Here is a 14899-nt window from a genome sequence, read left to right as displayed (position 1 = left end):
TGCTACCTTCAGACTACCACTTTAAGACAAAATGAAGTAGACAAGGACAGGATTTACTCTCCCACCTGAAACCAGTAAAACACAGGACAAAATATATGAAAAGACACTTTTCAAGACATTAAACATCAGGCAACAAAAGGACAGTGAATATTGAGAGATGGGAAACATATGAGATAATCCCTACAACTGCCCTAGCTTACTACCTGGAAAGAGTTTGCAAGCAGCAATGTAGGTACTGCTAAGTCAGGCAGAGTCTGGAAGACTCCCTGAGGTGATGAGACAAAGCAGAGAGTCTGGGAAGAAAAGAAGGGTAAAATTCACAAGATAGAGCACAGAAGGGAAAATTGCAGACAAAGAGAAGAACTGAGTTATATATACAACCTTCCTCAACTATTCAGCAGAGAAATGCTCAACACATGTGAGTGAAGAAACTATCCTGATCTAGGAAAAGAACCAATGAAAGAATTAGAGGAATTGATCCATGGAGCTCAAACAAGGCCAGGAAGAATTCCTGTTACCTCCAGCCAGAGCAGAAAACCTAATAATTCACAGGGTATTAGATAAGCAAGTGGGTTTTGCATTAGAGTAGAGGAAAATTAACCCATAATTAAATGCACCTCTGATCCAGTTTAACAACCAGAATTAAACTAGCTACACATTCTTGAACAAAGCTCAATAGTATTTATAAGAATACAAAAATATCCATCACCTAACAAGGTAAATTTCTGAATGTCTGTCATCCAATAAAAAATTGCCAATTATGAATATGAAGAAAATACCTGAGCTCAGGAAATAAACAATCCTAAAGGATTGAGTAAAAGAATATGCAGAACCTACAAATGACCATGAAAGGGCCTGTTCCCACCAGTAGGAGTGAAAAACTTCATAATTACATGGTGTTATATAGAGTACTAAGAAGTCATGATTCAGTATTGGAAAAAAACAATCCTAGATTAAATTCTACTCTGGTCCCACATACAATGATAAAAATAAGACTTAAAAGGTTAATTGCATCCAAGAACAAAGCCAGATACTACTTATAAGAAAACAAGTATTTAGAATAAAAGAAAACTAAATTCATAATGTCTGCCATCTAATATTAAATTACCATCCACTTGCACTGCCATTGAAGCAAAAAAGAAGCAGCAGACAATCTAATCTAATAATAGACAAATATGCAAATTGACCGCACCTTAGCTACACCTAAGCCACGCCCACAAGCCAATCAGGACGAGTATGCAAATTACCCCAACAAAGATGGCGGCTAATTTGCATATCAAGACAGCGTCAAAAGAAGCCAAGAGCTGTAGAAGGGATAAAGCTTTGGAGAAGCAAGCAAGCCGGGGGGGAGGAGAAGGGAGGAGGGAAGTCAGGGCCGGGGGCTAAGGGAAAACCAGGCGGGCTGGTGGAGAAGGTGGGGCGGGTGACAAGGACAGAGCGGAGGCGGGGCCGGGGGAGAAGGGAAAAGCAGGCGGGCTGGAGAAGAAGGCAGGGTGGGCGACAAGGGCGGAGCGGAGGCGGGACCGGGGGAGAAGGGAAAAGCAGGAGGGCTGGAGGAGAAGGTGGGGCGGGCGACAAGGGCGGAGCAGAGGCGGGGCCGGGGGAGAAGGGAAAAGCAGGCGGGCTGGAGGAGAAGGCGGGGCGGGCATCAAGGGCGGAGCGGAGGCGGGGCCGGGGGAGAAGGGAAAAGCAGGCAGGCTGGAGGAGAAGGTGGAGTGGGCAACAAGGGTGGAGCAGAGGCGGGGTAGAGTGCAGCAGGAAATCCTATTGCAGGATTTTTCCTGCAACGGGAACGCTAGCACCTAAATAAATAGCTGTGTTGCAATAAAACTTTATTTTTAAAAAATTGGCCATATTTAGCATGAGACAATAAATACCTGACTCCTGCGTTAAATACAATAGCCCTGGCTTGCGTGGCTAAGTTGGTTGGAGCTTCGTACTGTGCAGCAAAAGGTGGGGGGTTCGATTCTTGATCAGGGTACATACCAAGGTTGTGGGTTTGATCCCAAGTCAGGAAACATATGAGAAACAACCAACTGATGTTTCTTTCTCACATCGTTGTCTCTCTGTCTCTGTTTCTCTCTCCCTTTTATGTAAAATCAATTTTTACAAAAAGATTTATACTACAAACCCTAAAGCAACTCCTAAAATAAAACAAGTAGTGTAGATAAAAATCTAACCACAGAAAAAGTAAATAAAATTGTGAAAGTTCTTGATCTTAAAAATTGAAACATGAACTTCAGCAAGAGACAAAAACAAAACTGTACAGTCATAATAGTCTAATAGCAATTATACTGCACAATTCAGTGATTGTAAAGTTTCCTGTAATGAGCAATGTTTGTCTCCTATTTTGATACCTCTTAAACTTATGTCTTTTAGAGAGATGGTGCCTCTGTATACTTTTTATATTTTTACTGAGTGTAAATATCCTACCTAATAAAATGGTAATATGTAAATTACCATCACTCTGCTACGCCCACGATTGGGCCAGTGGGAGGCGCAGGGGGCGGGACTCAGGGTGGCCAGGGTAGCTGATTGGGCCAGCGGGATGCTGAGCTCGCGTCGCCAGCGGTGGTGCGAGCTCAGCGTCTGCGCCATGGCTGTGCTGCGGAACAGAAGGGGTCTCTGGGGCAGCGAGCTCACGTCCCTCAGCGGACCATCAAAAGCGGGGGAGCTGGGTGCCTGTCTGCTCGGGCACCAGCGGACAGGCACCCAGCTCCCCCATGATCGAAAGTGAAAGCATGGGAGCTGGGTGCCTGTCTGCTCCGGCACCAGGCCTTTCGGAAGCCTCTGCCACGCTGGAGGCTTCTGAAAGGCCTGGTGCACCAGCAGACAGGCACCCAGCTCCCCCACGATCAAAAGCGAAAGCGTGTAGGGGACCCTACACGTGCATGATTCAATCATGCACTGGGCCTCTAGTTTGTTATATTTTTGGTTAAGAGAATTTAAGTACTATTGATTAGTATCATATCTACTAGTGCATTGGTGAAATCAATAAAGTACCTGCATTAAAAAATTGCGGAGTGCCGAAACTGGTTTGGCTCAGTGGATAGAGCATCGGCCTGTGGACTCAAGGGTCCCAGGTTCGATTCCGGTCAAGGGCATGTACGTTGGTTGCGGGCACATCCCCAGTAGGGGGTATGCAAGAGGCAGCTGATCGATGTTTCTCTCTCATCGATGTTTCTAACTGTCTATCCCTCTCTCTTCCTCTCTGTAAAAAATCAATAAAATGTCTTTTAAAAAAATTGTGGAGTAAGGTGAGAAAATAAGGGGGGGGGGGTTGAAGAACAGATGGGGCCAACCAAAAAACAACAACAACAACAACAAAACCATTTACTACAGAACGTTAAAAAAGAGAGAGAGATAGAAGAAGATATAACCAAGTGAAAGAATATACTGTGTTCATGGATTGGTAGAATTAACATAATTCAAGCGTCTATACTACTCAAAGCAATTTATAGATTCAATGTAACCCTTATTAAAATACCAATGGTATGTATTGCAGATCAAGAAAAATACTCCAAAAATTTATATGGAAATACAAAAGAACCTAAGTTCCTGCAGCAATCTTGAAAAAGAACAAAATTGGAGGGTCCACAATACCAGATATTAAGCTAGCCTACAAAGCCATTATAAACAAGATAGCCTGGTACTGGCACAAAAACAGGCATATAGATCAATGGAAGAGAACAGAGAACCCAGAAATGGACCCATGACATTATGCTCAATGAATGTTTGGCAAAGGAGGCAAGACAGTTTCTTCAATAAATGGTGTTGGGAAAATTGGACAAGTACATACAAAAAAAATGAAACTAGACCACCAACTTACACCATACACAAAAATAAACTCAAAATAGATAAAGGACTTAAACATAAGAAGGGAAACCATAAAAATACTAGAGGAATCCACAGGCAGCAAAATCTCAAACATATGCCGAAGCAATATCTTCACCAATACAGCTCCTAGGGCAATGGAAATTAAAAAGAAAATGAAGAAATGGGACTATATCAAAATAAAAAGGCTTTTGCACAGCAAAAGAAGCCATCAACAAAACAACAAGAAAGCCCACTGCATGGGAGAACATATTTTCCAATGTTATCTCTGATAAAGGTTTAATCTCCAACATTTACAGGGAACTCATAAAACTTAACAAAAGGAAGATAAACAACCCAATAAAAAAATGGGCAATGGACCTAAATGGATATTTTTTGAAAGAAGGCATAAGGAAGGCCAAGAGACATATGAAAACATGCTCAAAGTCACTAATTATCTGAGAGATGCAAATGAAAATGACAATGCGGTACCATCTCACACCTGTCAGAATGGCTACCATCAACAAATCAACAAAGGACAAGTGCTAGAGAGGATGCGGAGAAAAAGGAACCCTCGTGCACTGCTGGTAGGAATGCAGACTGGTGCAGCCACTGTGGAGAACAGTATGGAGTTTCCTCAAAATACTGAAAATGGAACTCCCATTTGACCCAGTGATCCCACTTCTAGGATTATATCCCAAGAAACTAGAAACACCAATCAGAAAGGATATATGCACCCCTATGTTCATAGCAGCACAATTCACCATTGCTAAGATTTCGAAACAGTCTAAGTGCCCATCAGCAGATGAGTAGATTAAAAAAACCATAGTACATCCACACAATGGAATACTATCCTGCTGTAAAAAGGAAGGAACTCCTACCATTTGCAACAGCATGGATGGACCTGGAGAAATTAAGTGAAATAAGTAAGTCAGAGAAAGATAAATATCACATGATCTCACTCATTTGTGGAATATAATGAACAACATAAACCAATGAACAAAAACAGATCCAGAGACAGAGAAGCATTTAGCAAATGATCAAACCTCAGAGGGAAGGTAGGTGAGGGTGGGGGTAAGGGAGGAGATCAACCAAAGGACTTGTATGCATGCATAAAAGCATAATCAATGGAAGCAGACCAAGGGATGAGGGTGAGGGCAGGAATGGGTGTTGGAGGGACAATGGGGGAATAAGGACACATTTGTAATACCTTCATCAATAAAGGAAAATAATTGACATACAACAATTAGCTGCTTTTTTACATGCCAATAATAGCTAAAACAAAACATTGGTACATCTATACTATGGAATACTATCCTGCTGTAAAAAGGAAGGAACTCCTACCATTTCCAACAGCATGGATGGAGATGGAGAGCATTATGCTAAGTGAAATAAACCAGTCAGAGAAAGATAAATATCACATGATCTCACTCATTTGTGGATTATAATGAACAACATAAACTGAAGAACCAAAACAGATCCAGAGACAGAGAAGCATCGATCAGATGCTGAAACCTCAGAAGGAATGTAGAGGAGTGTGGGGCTAAGGGGGAGAGATAAACCAAAGGACTTGTATGCATGCATATAAGCCTAACCAATGGATGCAGACACCAGGGGGTGAGGGTAAGGGCAAGATTGGAGGGTTAGGGGGTGGCAATGGGTAGATAAAGACACATTTGTAATACCTTAATCAATAAAGGAAAAAAAAATAACAACAATACAAGAATAAACTCTGTTTCGCATACTCACACCTGTTAAAAAAAAACAAAACAGATAAATCTTTAGCCACACCCATGAAAAAAAAGAGAGCGGGTTCAAATTTAAAAACTCAGAAATGAAAGAGGAGTGACAACTGATATCACAGAAATAAAAAAAGGTGTTAGAGAATACTATAAACAATTACACAACCACAAATTTGATGAACTAGAACAAATGGATGAATTCATAGACACGTAATTTTTCACGATTTAATCATGAAGAGACAGAAAATCTGAACAAACTAATTACTGTAAATAAAACTGAAGCAGTAATTAAACAAACAAACAAAAAAACCTCCCAAAAAAACAAAAGTCCAGGCCAGATGGCTTCAACAGTAAATTCTACGAAGCATTCAAGGAAGAATTAATACCTATACTTCTCAAACTATGCCAAAAAGTTAAAGAGGAAGGAATGCTTGAAAACTCATTCTACAAAGCCAGCATTACCTTGATTCCAAAATCACTACAAAAAAATTACAGGCCAATATCCCTAATAAATATTGATGCAAAAAATAACAACAAAGTATTAGCAAACCAAATTAAGTAATAGACTGAAAATATAACATATCATGATCAAGTAGGATTTATTCCAAAAGTTCACTATTTATAAATAATGAATGATCAGAAAGAAAAAATTGAAACAACAACCCCATTGCTAATTGCATCAAAAGGAGTAAAATACCTAGAAATAAATTTAACCAAGGAGATAAAGACTTGTATTCTGAATTCTATAAGACACTGACAAAAGCAACAGAAGAATACACAAAGGTATGGAAGGATATACCATGTTCATGGATTGGAAGAATTATTATCATTAAGATGTTCAGAGCTCCTAAAACTATCTACAGATTCAATGCAATCCCTAACAAAATATTGATGACATTTTTCACATAAGTAGAACAAATAATCCTAAAATTTTTATAAAATAACAAAAGACTTTAAAGCAAATGCAATCTTGAGCAAGAAGAACAAAGTTGGAGGTACCATGGCTATAAACTATATTACAAAGTTGTAGTAATCAAAACAGTATGGTACTGACACAAATACAGACACATAGATAAATGGAACAGATAAGAGAGCCCAGAAATAAACCCACACTTATATTGTCAATTGATCTACAAAAAAGGAGGTGAGAATATACAACAGGGAAATGGCAGTCTCTTCAATAAATGATATTGGGAAAACTAGACAGATACATGCAAACAATTAAACCAGAAATAGTCCTTACACCATACACAGATATAAACTCAAAATAGTTAGAAACTTAACTATAAAATTTCAAAGCATAAACCTCCCAGAAGAAAATATTAGCAGTAAACATTATTAATCATCAAAACCATAATGAGATATCACCTCAACCTGTCAGAATGGCTATTATAAACAAAAAAAAGAAGGAATAACAAATGTTGGCAAGGATGTGAAAAAAATAGAACTACCTTATGACTCAGCAATTCCACTTGGCTATTTATCCAAAGAAAATGAAAATAAAAATTCGGAAAGATTTTTACACTCTTATGTTCACTTCATGAAACACTATTTATAATTGTACTAGAGGCCTGGTGCATGCACCCTCTCCAATCTGGGACCCCTTGGGGGATGTCTGACTGTCTCTCGCAATCCAGGACAGCTGGCTCCTAACCACTCACTTGCCTACCTGCCTGATCGCCCCTAACCCCTCTGCCTGCCTGCCTGATCACCCTTAACTGCTCCCCTACCAGCCTGATTGCTCCTTAATGCTCCCCTGCTGGCCTGATTGTCCCTAACCACCTCTGCCTCACCCCACACTCGGGACCCAGGATTCCCTCCTCCAGCCGGTCACAGGCACCCGGGACCTGGGCTTCCCTCCCTCTAGCTGACTGCAGGCTCCCAGGATCTGGGCCAGCTTCACCTGGGCTGGCCGCAGCTGCAGGGGACCATGGGTGGGCTGCTTTGCCCAGGCTGCAGTCGCAGGCGCCCAGGATTGCAGAGCGAGTGGCTTGTTCCTTTCCCGGGCCACAGCCCTAGCCACTGTCACCCAGGACCGTGGGGCAGGCGGCTTGTCCCTCTCCTGGGCCCCAGGCACAGCCACTGGCGCTCGGGACTGCGGGGTGGGCGGCTTGTCCCTCTACCAGGCTACAGGCGCAGGCACAGCTGCTGGCGCCCAGGACCGTGGGGCATGTGGATTGTCCCTCTTCCAGGCCTAAGTGACTGTTGCGATTGGACAACCAGACAACTGGCCAGTAGCTATGACACACACTGACCATGCTCAACGCAGGAGCTTCCCCTTGGTGGTCAGTGCACTCCCACAGCCAACCTGCAGCCGGCCAACCACCCACGATCCCACCCCACAGCTGGCCAAGTGGTCAGTGCATTCCCACAGCCAACCTCTTGTGGCCAGCCAAGCTCCCACAGTCCCTTCCCCCCAGCCGGCCAACCTCCCGCAATCTTTCCCCCCAGCCGGCCAGCTCTGATTGGCCCTGATCACCGTCCAGGCCGAGGGACTCCACCTGTGCACAAATTCATGCACTGGAACTCTAGTTAAAAAAATGAGGACAATTTAATTTACCGTTGGAACAACATGAAGCATAACAACATCCTTATCACAGGGGTACTAGAAGGAGAAGAGAAAAAGCAAGAGATTCAGAAACTATTTGAAGGAATAATGACCAAAACTTTCCTAACCTGGTGAAGGAAAAAGACACATAAGCCCAGGAAGTGCAGAGTCTAAAACAAGAGGAATCTAAAGAGGCCCACATCAATACATATCATAATTAAAATTTCAAAGATTAATAGCAAAGAGAGAATCTTAAAAGAAGCAAGAGAAAGAGTTAGTTACCTAAAAGTGAGCTCCCATAAGATTGTCAGCAGAAACATTTAGGCTAGAATGGATTGGCATGAAATTTCAAAGGAATGAAAAGCAAGAACATACAATGAAGACTAGTTAAGCATCAAGGCTATCATTTAAAAATTGAAGAAATAAAAACTTCTCAGACAAGAAAAAATTAAAGGAGTCCATTATCACCAAAGCAGTATTACAAGAAATGGAAAAGAGAGATAGAGGAGGAGGAGAAGTAAGAAAAGGAGGAGGAGGAGGAGGGGGAGGAGGAGGAGGAGGAGGAGGGGGAGGAGGAGGGGGAGGAGGAGGGGGAGGAGGAGGGGGAGGAGGAGGGGGAGGGGGAGGAGGGGGAGGGGGAGGAGGAGGAGGAGGGAAAGGAGGAGGAGAGAAAAGAGAAAGAGAAGGAGAAAAGTAGAACAGTTAAAAGACTAAAATGGCAATAAATTTGTACCTAACAATAATCACTATAAATATAAATGGCTTAAATACTCTAATCAAAAGATATAGGGTAGCTGAATAATTAAGACTCATATATGCTATCTATATGAAACCTTACATAGAACAAAAGATAAATATGGACTACAAGTAAAGGGATAGAAATAGATATTTCATGCAAATGGAAACCTAAAAACAGCTGGAGTAGCAATACTTATATCTGAGACTTTAAAACACTGTATAATAATAAAGGGAGTAATCTAACAAGAGTACATAACCCTTAAAAACATTCACACACCCAACATAGGAGCACCAAATAAAGAAGGCAAATCTAGATAGACATAAAGGGATAGATCCACAGTAATCCTATATAATAAAGAGGTAATATGCAAATTAACCATCACACCATCACAAGGTGGCTGCACCCACAGCGGAGGTGGAGTTCCAATAACAAGCAATCAGCAGGGACCTGAGGATGCATAGATTGAGGCCGGGGTGGGGGACAAAAGGCTGCACCCTCCGCCCAGTGGGGCTTGACAGGGTTCCTCAGGCCATGCCCCTCGTCCCGGTGCCAGGCCAGGGGACCTGAGGCCACGAGCCCCCGCCCCGGCACCGGGCCAGGGGACCTGAGGTTGTGCCCCCTGCCCTGGCACAAGGCCGGGGAACCCGAGGCTAGACCCCCTGCCCAGCAGGGCTTGACGAGGGACCTCAGGCCATGCCCCCTGCCTGATGGGGCTTGACGGGGTACCTCAGACTACATCCCCTGCCAGGCAGGGCTTGATGAGGGACCTCAAGGCGCACCCCCCACCCCAGTGCTGGGCTGGGGGACCTCAGGCCATGCCCTTCACCCCAGGCCGTGAACCTGAGGCCATGCATCCCCGCCTGGCAGGGCTTGATAGGGGTGGGGCCAGCCAGGTCTGGATCTCGCCCAATGGGGGTGGGGCTGGCCAGGTCTGGGTCTTGGTGTAATTTCGAGGCATGCGTGGGTGGGCGGGGACCTGACTCTGGGTCCTGCGGCACGCCCCAGACTCTGACAGGAGGAAGATTTTCATATACATTTTACTAATTTTCTTTCAACTCTGACACTTCTATTATAAAGGTCAAATAGCAATATTAAAATATTTTCTCTAATTAATTCCCTTTTAATGTGCACGAATTTCATGCACCTGGCCACTAGTACAGTCATAATAGGGGATTTTAACACCTCACTGACATCAATGGATAGATCTTCAGGACAGAAAATCAACAAGAAATCAGCAGCCTTAAATGACACAAAAGACCAGATACATTTAATTGATATATTAAGAGCATTTTACCCCAAAGCATCAAACTATACATTCTTTATAAGTGTACATGGAACATTATCCAGCAGAGACTATATATTATGACACAAAATAAGTCTCAAAAAGTTAAGATTGAAATCATATCAAGCATCTTTCTGAACATGTTGGCATGAAACTTGAAATCAAATCACAAGGAAAAAATTGAAAAACTCACAAACACATGGAATCTAAATAACAGATTACTAAAAAATGATTGGGTTAAAAATGAGATCACAGTATAATTCAAAAGATATCTTGAAACAAATGAATAGGAGAATCCAACAACCCAAAAGCTATGGAACATAGTGAAGGCAGTCATAAAATGGAAATTTGTAGGATTGTAGGCCTACCTATAGAAATGAAAATAATCCCAAGTAAAGAATCTAATTTTACACTTAAATAAACTAGAAAAAGAAAACTAACAAAGCCAAAAGTTAATAGAAGAAAATAAATTAATACCAGAAAAGAAATAAACAAGACTCTAAAAAAAAAAAAAAAAAAAAAAAGCAGTACAAAAGATCAATGAATCCATCCAAGAGCTGTTGCTCTGAGGAGGTGAACCAGACTGACAAACTTTAACCAGATTCATCAAGAAAAAAAAAAAGGACCCAAATAAATAAAATGAGAAATAAGAAAGGAAATATGACTGACTTCACAGAAATACAAGGGATTGTAAGAAAATATTAAGAATAACTATATGTCAACAAACTGTACAATCTAAAAAAAATGGAAAAAATACTAGAAACATACAACCATCTAAAAATCAATGAGATAAAATCAGAGAACCTGAATAGTTTACAACAAGTGAAATTAAAGCACTAATGAAAAACACTTCCAACAAAAAGAATACTGGATAGCTTCAAAAGAGAAATTTATCAAACTTTCAAATTAAAATGAAAACCTATCCTTCTCAAAATATTCCAGAACATTCAAGAGAAGGGGATACCCCCAAGCTCATTTTACCAGGCTAGCATTATCCTAATTCTAAAACCAGATAAAGACACTACAAAGAAAGAAAATTATAGGACAACTAGAGACCTGGTGCACGAAATTCGTGCACGGGGGTCCCTCAGCCCAACCTGCACCCTCTACAATCCAGGAGCTCTCAGAGGATATCCTACTGATGGCTTAGGCTCACTCCCCATGGTTCTCTGCTCTCTGAGGGGCCTGGAGGTTTCCCTGCAGCCATGGAGATGAAGCCCCCATGCCCTGCTGTCGCTCTCTGCCTGCTGCCACCATGTGCCATGTGAAGGAAGCCCCAATGCCCTGCTCTGTCATAAAAAAGAAAGAAATCTTATCTTTTGCAACAGAATGCATGGACCTAAAGAGTATTAAGCTAAGTGAAATAAGCCAGTCAGAGAAAGACAAGTACCATATGATTTCACTCATATGTGGAATCGAATTAACAAAATAAACTGCCGAACAAAATAGATGCAGAGACATAGAAGCATGGAACAGATTTTTTAACCTCAGAGGGAAGGTGGTGGGTGGGAAGGTGAATGGGTGAGTGGGAAGAGATAAACCAAAGAACTTGTATGCATGTGCATAACCCATGGACACAGACAATAGCGTGGTGAAAGACTAGGGCAGGGAGCGGGCTAGAAAGGGTCAATGGGAGGGGGGTGGGGAAGGGAACATCGGTAATACTTTCAACAAAAAAGACAACTTAAAAAAAAAACAGACTCACAGAGAACAGACTAAGAATTGTCAGAGATTAGGGGTTTGGGGGCCTTTTTGAAAAAGATAAAGAGATCAAGAAAAAAAAACAAACCTTATAGACACAGACAACAGTATGGTGATAAGCAGAAAGAAAAGATGTGGGGGGAGTTAAAAGAGAGTAAATGGGGGATAAATGGTGATGGAAATAGACTTGATTTGGGGTGGTGAACACACAATGTAATACACATACAATATATTATACAAGTGTACACCTGAAAATATAATTGTATTAACTAATGTCACCTCAGTAAATTCAATTAAAATGTATAAATGGCATAAAGATAGTCAAACAGATCAATGGAATAGAATAATATGTCTAGATATATACCTTCATTTTTTTATTTTGCAATAGTGTTTAATTTTGATATTTTTACATGATTTTTATAAATGGCAACTATTTTTTAATTTATTTATAGTTTATTACAAATCCATTGAATATTCTGGAATGTATGGAGTCAGAGAGCAAGATCAAGAAAAATGGTTGAACAGCAAAATTTAGGAGTAAGTACAATCTGAATTTATAATTTATTTAGAAAACACTCATTTTATTTGCTTTTTAATTTTTTGAGGGGTTTGTGGCCTCTTCTTTTTGAAACTTTTCTTTTTCCTGATGATACTTTTCACATCTCTGTTGTGTAGCCAGTCATCACGTTCAGCCTCCCATCTAAGCTGTTTGAGACTTGCATTATCTTTGTTAGCCATGGCATTCATGCCAATGTTGTCAAACTTGGATCCCATATTTTCATCCAATAGGTGGCCAAACTCTTCAGCAGATACAAATAGGTTGGAGTCACTGAAATTTCTTTTCTTTTTCTTCCTGGGTCCTTGAAATGATTCAGCAAAGTCAAAATCATTTGCACTTTTCCTCTTGCTTTTATTAGAATTGACTTCGGAGCTCACTTCATCATTAAGGTCTTGAATGCCCTCACTCATCATCCAACACATCCATAAATGCTCCTCCATCTTCATCAATTTCAGTAAATTCTTCATTCATACTTCCTAATGAAACTTCATCATCATCTAAGTTATCAAGGTCATCATCACTATCTTCTGAATCTTCATCTTCTGGCTCACCCTTAGCTCCTTTTCTTTTCTTTTTCATGTTGCCAGCAAAATCAAAATCATCCTTCCCAGAGGTGAAACAGTTATCATCTTCAAATGTATCAATCATCTTTTCAAATTCCTCATCATCCACATCTTCTATACTTTCTTCATCTGCATCCAGTTTTTGTTTCTCTTTAACAATAGCAACTTTTTTATAATACCTATAAAAAAAACACTTCATCCACTGGTATTTGGCTTTCTTCTTTTGCAAGGAACTCCTTACTGTTCACAGCAAGACTACGAATATCCTTTATAAAATGTTTTCTTTTTGGTTGCATCACCACACTATCTGTGTTTTCTTTGCCTTTATGTGGCTTTGGATTTCGGTATACAAATCGATCCAAGAGTCTCATTAATGTGAAATTCTGCAGTGGGTCCCCTGAATACTGAATATAATTTCCCTGAAGGATAGTTTTTGCAAATAGAGCCACAGAAGGATGAAAATGTTCAGATAACTTTTTGAGTTCCCAAAAACTTGTGTTTTCAGCTCCACAGAACAAAGGGTTTCTACTGAATGGATCGTATGTGTTTAACTGTTTGCCACCTTTCAAATTATCAAAGTGTACCCAAGATGCAGACTCTGATTTTTTGGTTTCCATATGATTTTTAGACACAGTTTCTTCTCTCAACTTTTTTTCATTGTACCTGTTTCTTTATCTGCATCAGTGAATGTTTCTATGTCTTCATAATCATTTATGTCAATAAAATTTTCTTCATCATCAGATTCTGGATGATCAGTTAGTTGACTCCTTAACCCTGGTTTTGCTTTTAGGATCTCAGACACAAGATATAAAGCTCCACATATGAATGGTGGCATCTGTTCACAAGTAACTTGAAGTAACCTCTTCACAAAAGCCTTCACCCTTCGCAACACGATGTCAGCTTTCAGAGACTTGTAGACAAGGTTAAGAAACGTGGCTTGTTTTGAACATGTCATTAACCCTGGGTCCAACATCTTCCTTGGTGCCTCCAAGCCGTAATACTTCCCCCATGGAGAACCCATTCTCGGCTTCATTATCATCCTCGTCGTCTTCGTCCAAATCTTCTATCCTCCCGTCAGGACCCCAGGGCCGCTCGGCATGGAACTCCAAAGGTTTCTTCTACCTTCATTTTTTGGGGTCAATTGATTTGCAAGAAAAAATTCAAGGTAATTTTGTGAAGAAAACAGTGTTTACCAATGATGATGCTACAACAATAGATATCTCAATACAGGGTGGGTCAAAAGTAGGTTATGGTTATGAGTATTTGAAATACAGAGTTTATCCTTGTATTATTACTTATTAATTATTGTATTATTTTCCATATGAACAACTATAAACCTACTTTTGTCCCACCCTGTATAAATAAGAGACGGCAACTACAACAAATATATCTATCACCACATACTAAAATGAACTGAAAATAGATTATAAATTTAAATGTAAAACTTAAAACTAAAAACTTCTAGAAAACATAGGAGAAAAATATTTATGGCCTGGGATTAGACAAATATCCCTTAAGTAGGACAGCAAAACATAATTTATTTAAAAACTCAAAATGCATAAAGGACTTAAACATAAGACAGGATAGCATAAAAATCCTAAAAGAATCCATAGGCTACAAAATATAAGACATATGTCCTAGCAATATCTTTACCAATACAGCTCTAGGAAAATGGAAACTAAGGAGAAAATAAACAAATGAGACTACATCAAAATAAAAAACTTCTGCACAGCAAAAGAAACCATCAACAAAATAACAAGAAAGCCCACTGCATGGGAGAATATATTTACCAATGTTATCTCCAATAAGGGTTTAATCTCCTAAATGTATAGGGAACTCATAAAACATAACAAAAGGAAGATAAACAATCCAATTAAAAAAATGGGGAAAGGACCTAAATAGATACTTTTCGAAAGAGGAAATACAGAAAGCCAGAAGACAAATGAAAACAT

At 40.3% G+C, this 14899-nt stretch overlaps 2 protein-coding genes across 2 annotated transcripts in view; both read right to left on the bottom strand.

Annotated features, from left to right (window-relative positions):
* The window catches only part of RPS6KA6 (ribosomal protein S6 kinase A6), a 213425-nt gene that overhangs the window by 115345 nt on the left and 83181 nt on the right, over positions 1-14899 (bottom strand). The gene's annotated exons all lie outside the window — the stretch shown is intronic.
* Positions 12734-13200, bottom strand: LOC103300321 (CCAAT/enhancer-binding protein zeta-like). The gene has a single exon (XM_054721021.1). It carries the CDS (start codon positions 13144-13146, stop codon positions 12787-12789), a length of 360 nt encoding a protein of 119 aa, XP_054576996.1. The 5' UTR covers positions 13147-13200; the 3' UTR covers positions 12734-12786.

Source organism: Eptesicus fuscus, chromosome 1 (genome assembly GCF_027574615.1).
Source record: "Eptesicus fuscus isolate TK198812 chromosome 1, DD_ASM_mEF_20220401, whole genome shotgun sequence".
NCBI classification, from domain to species: Eukaryota; Metazoa; Chordata; class Mammalia; order Chiroptera; family Vespertilionidae; genus Eptesicus; species Eptesicus fuscus.
This window is presented reverse-complemented; position numbering and strand designations above follow the sequence as displayed.

Excerpts from the sequence above, each read along its gene's own strand:
- LOC103300321 (XM_054721021.1), bottom strand. The coding sequence starts at position 13,146 with ATGAAGTGTTTTTTTTATAGGTATTATAAAAAAGTTGCTATTGTTAAA.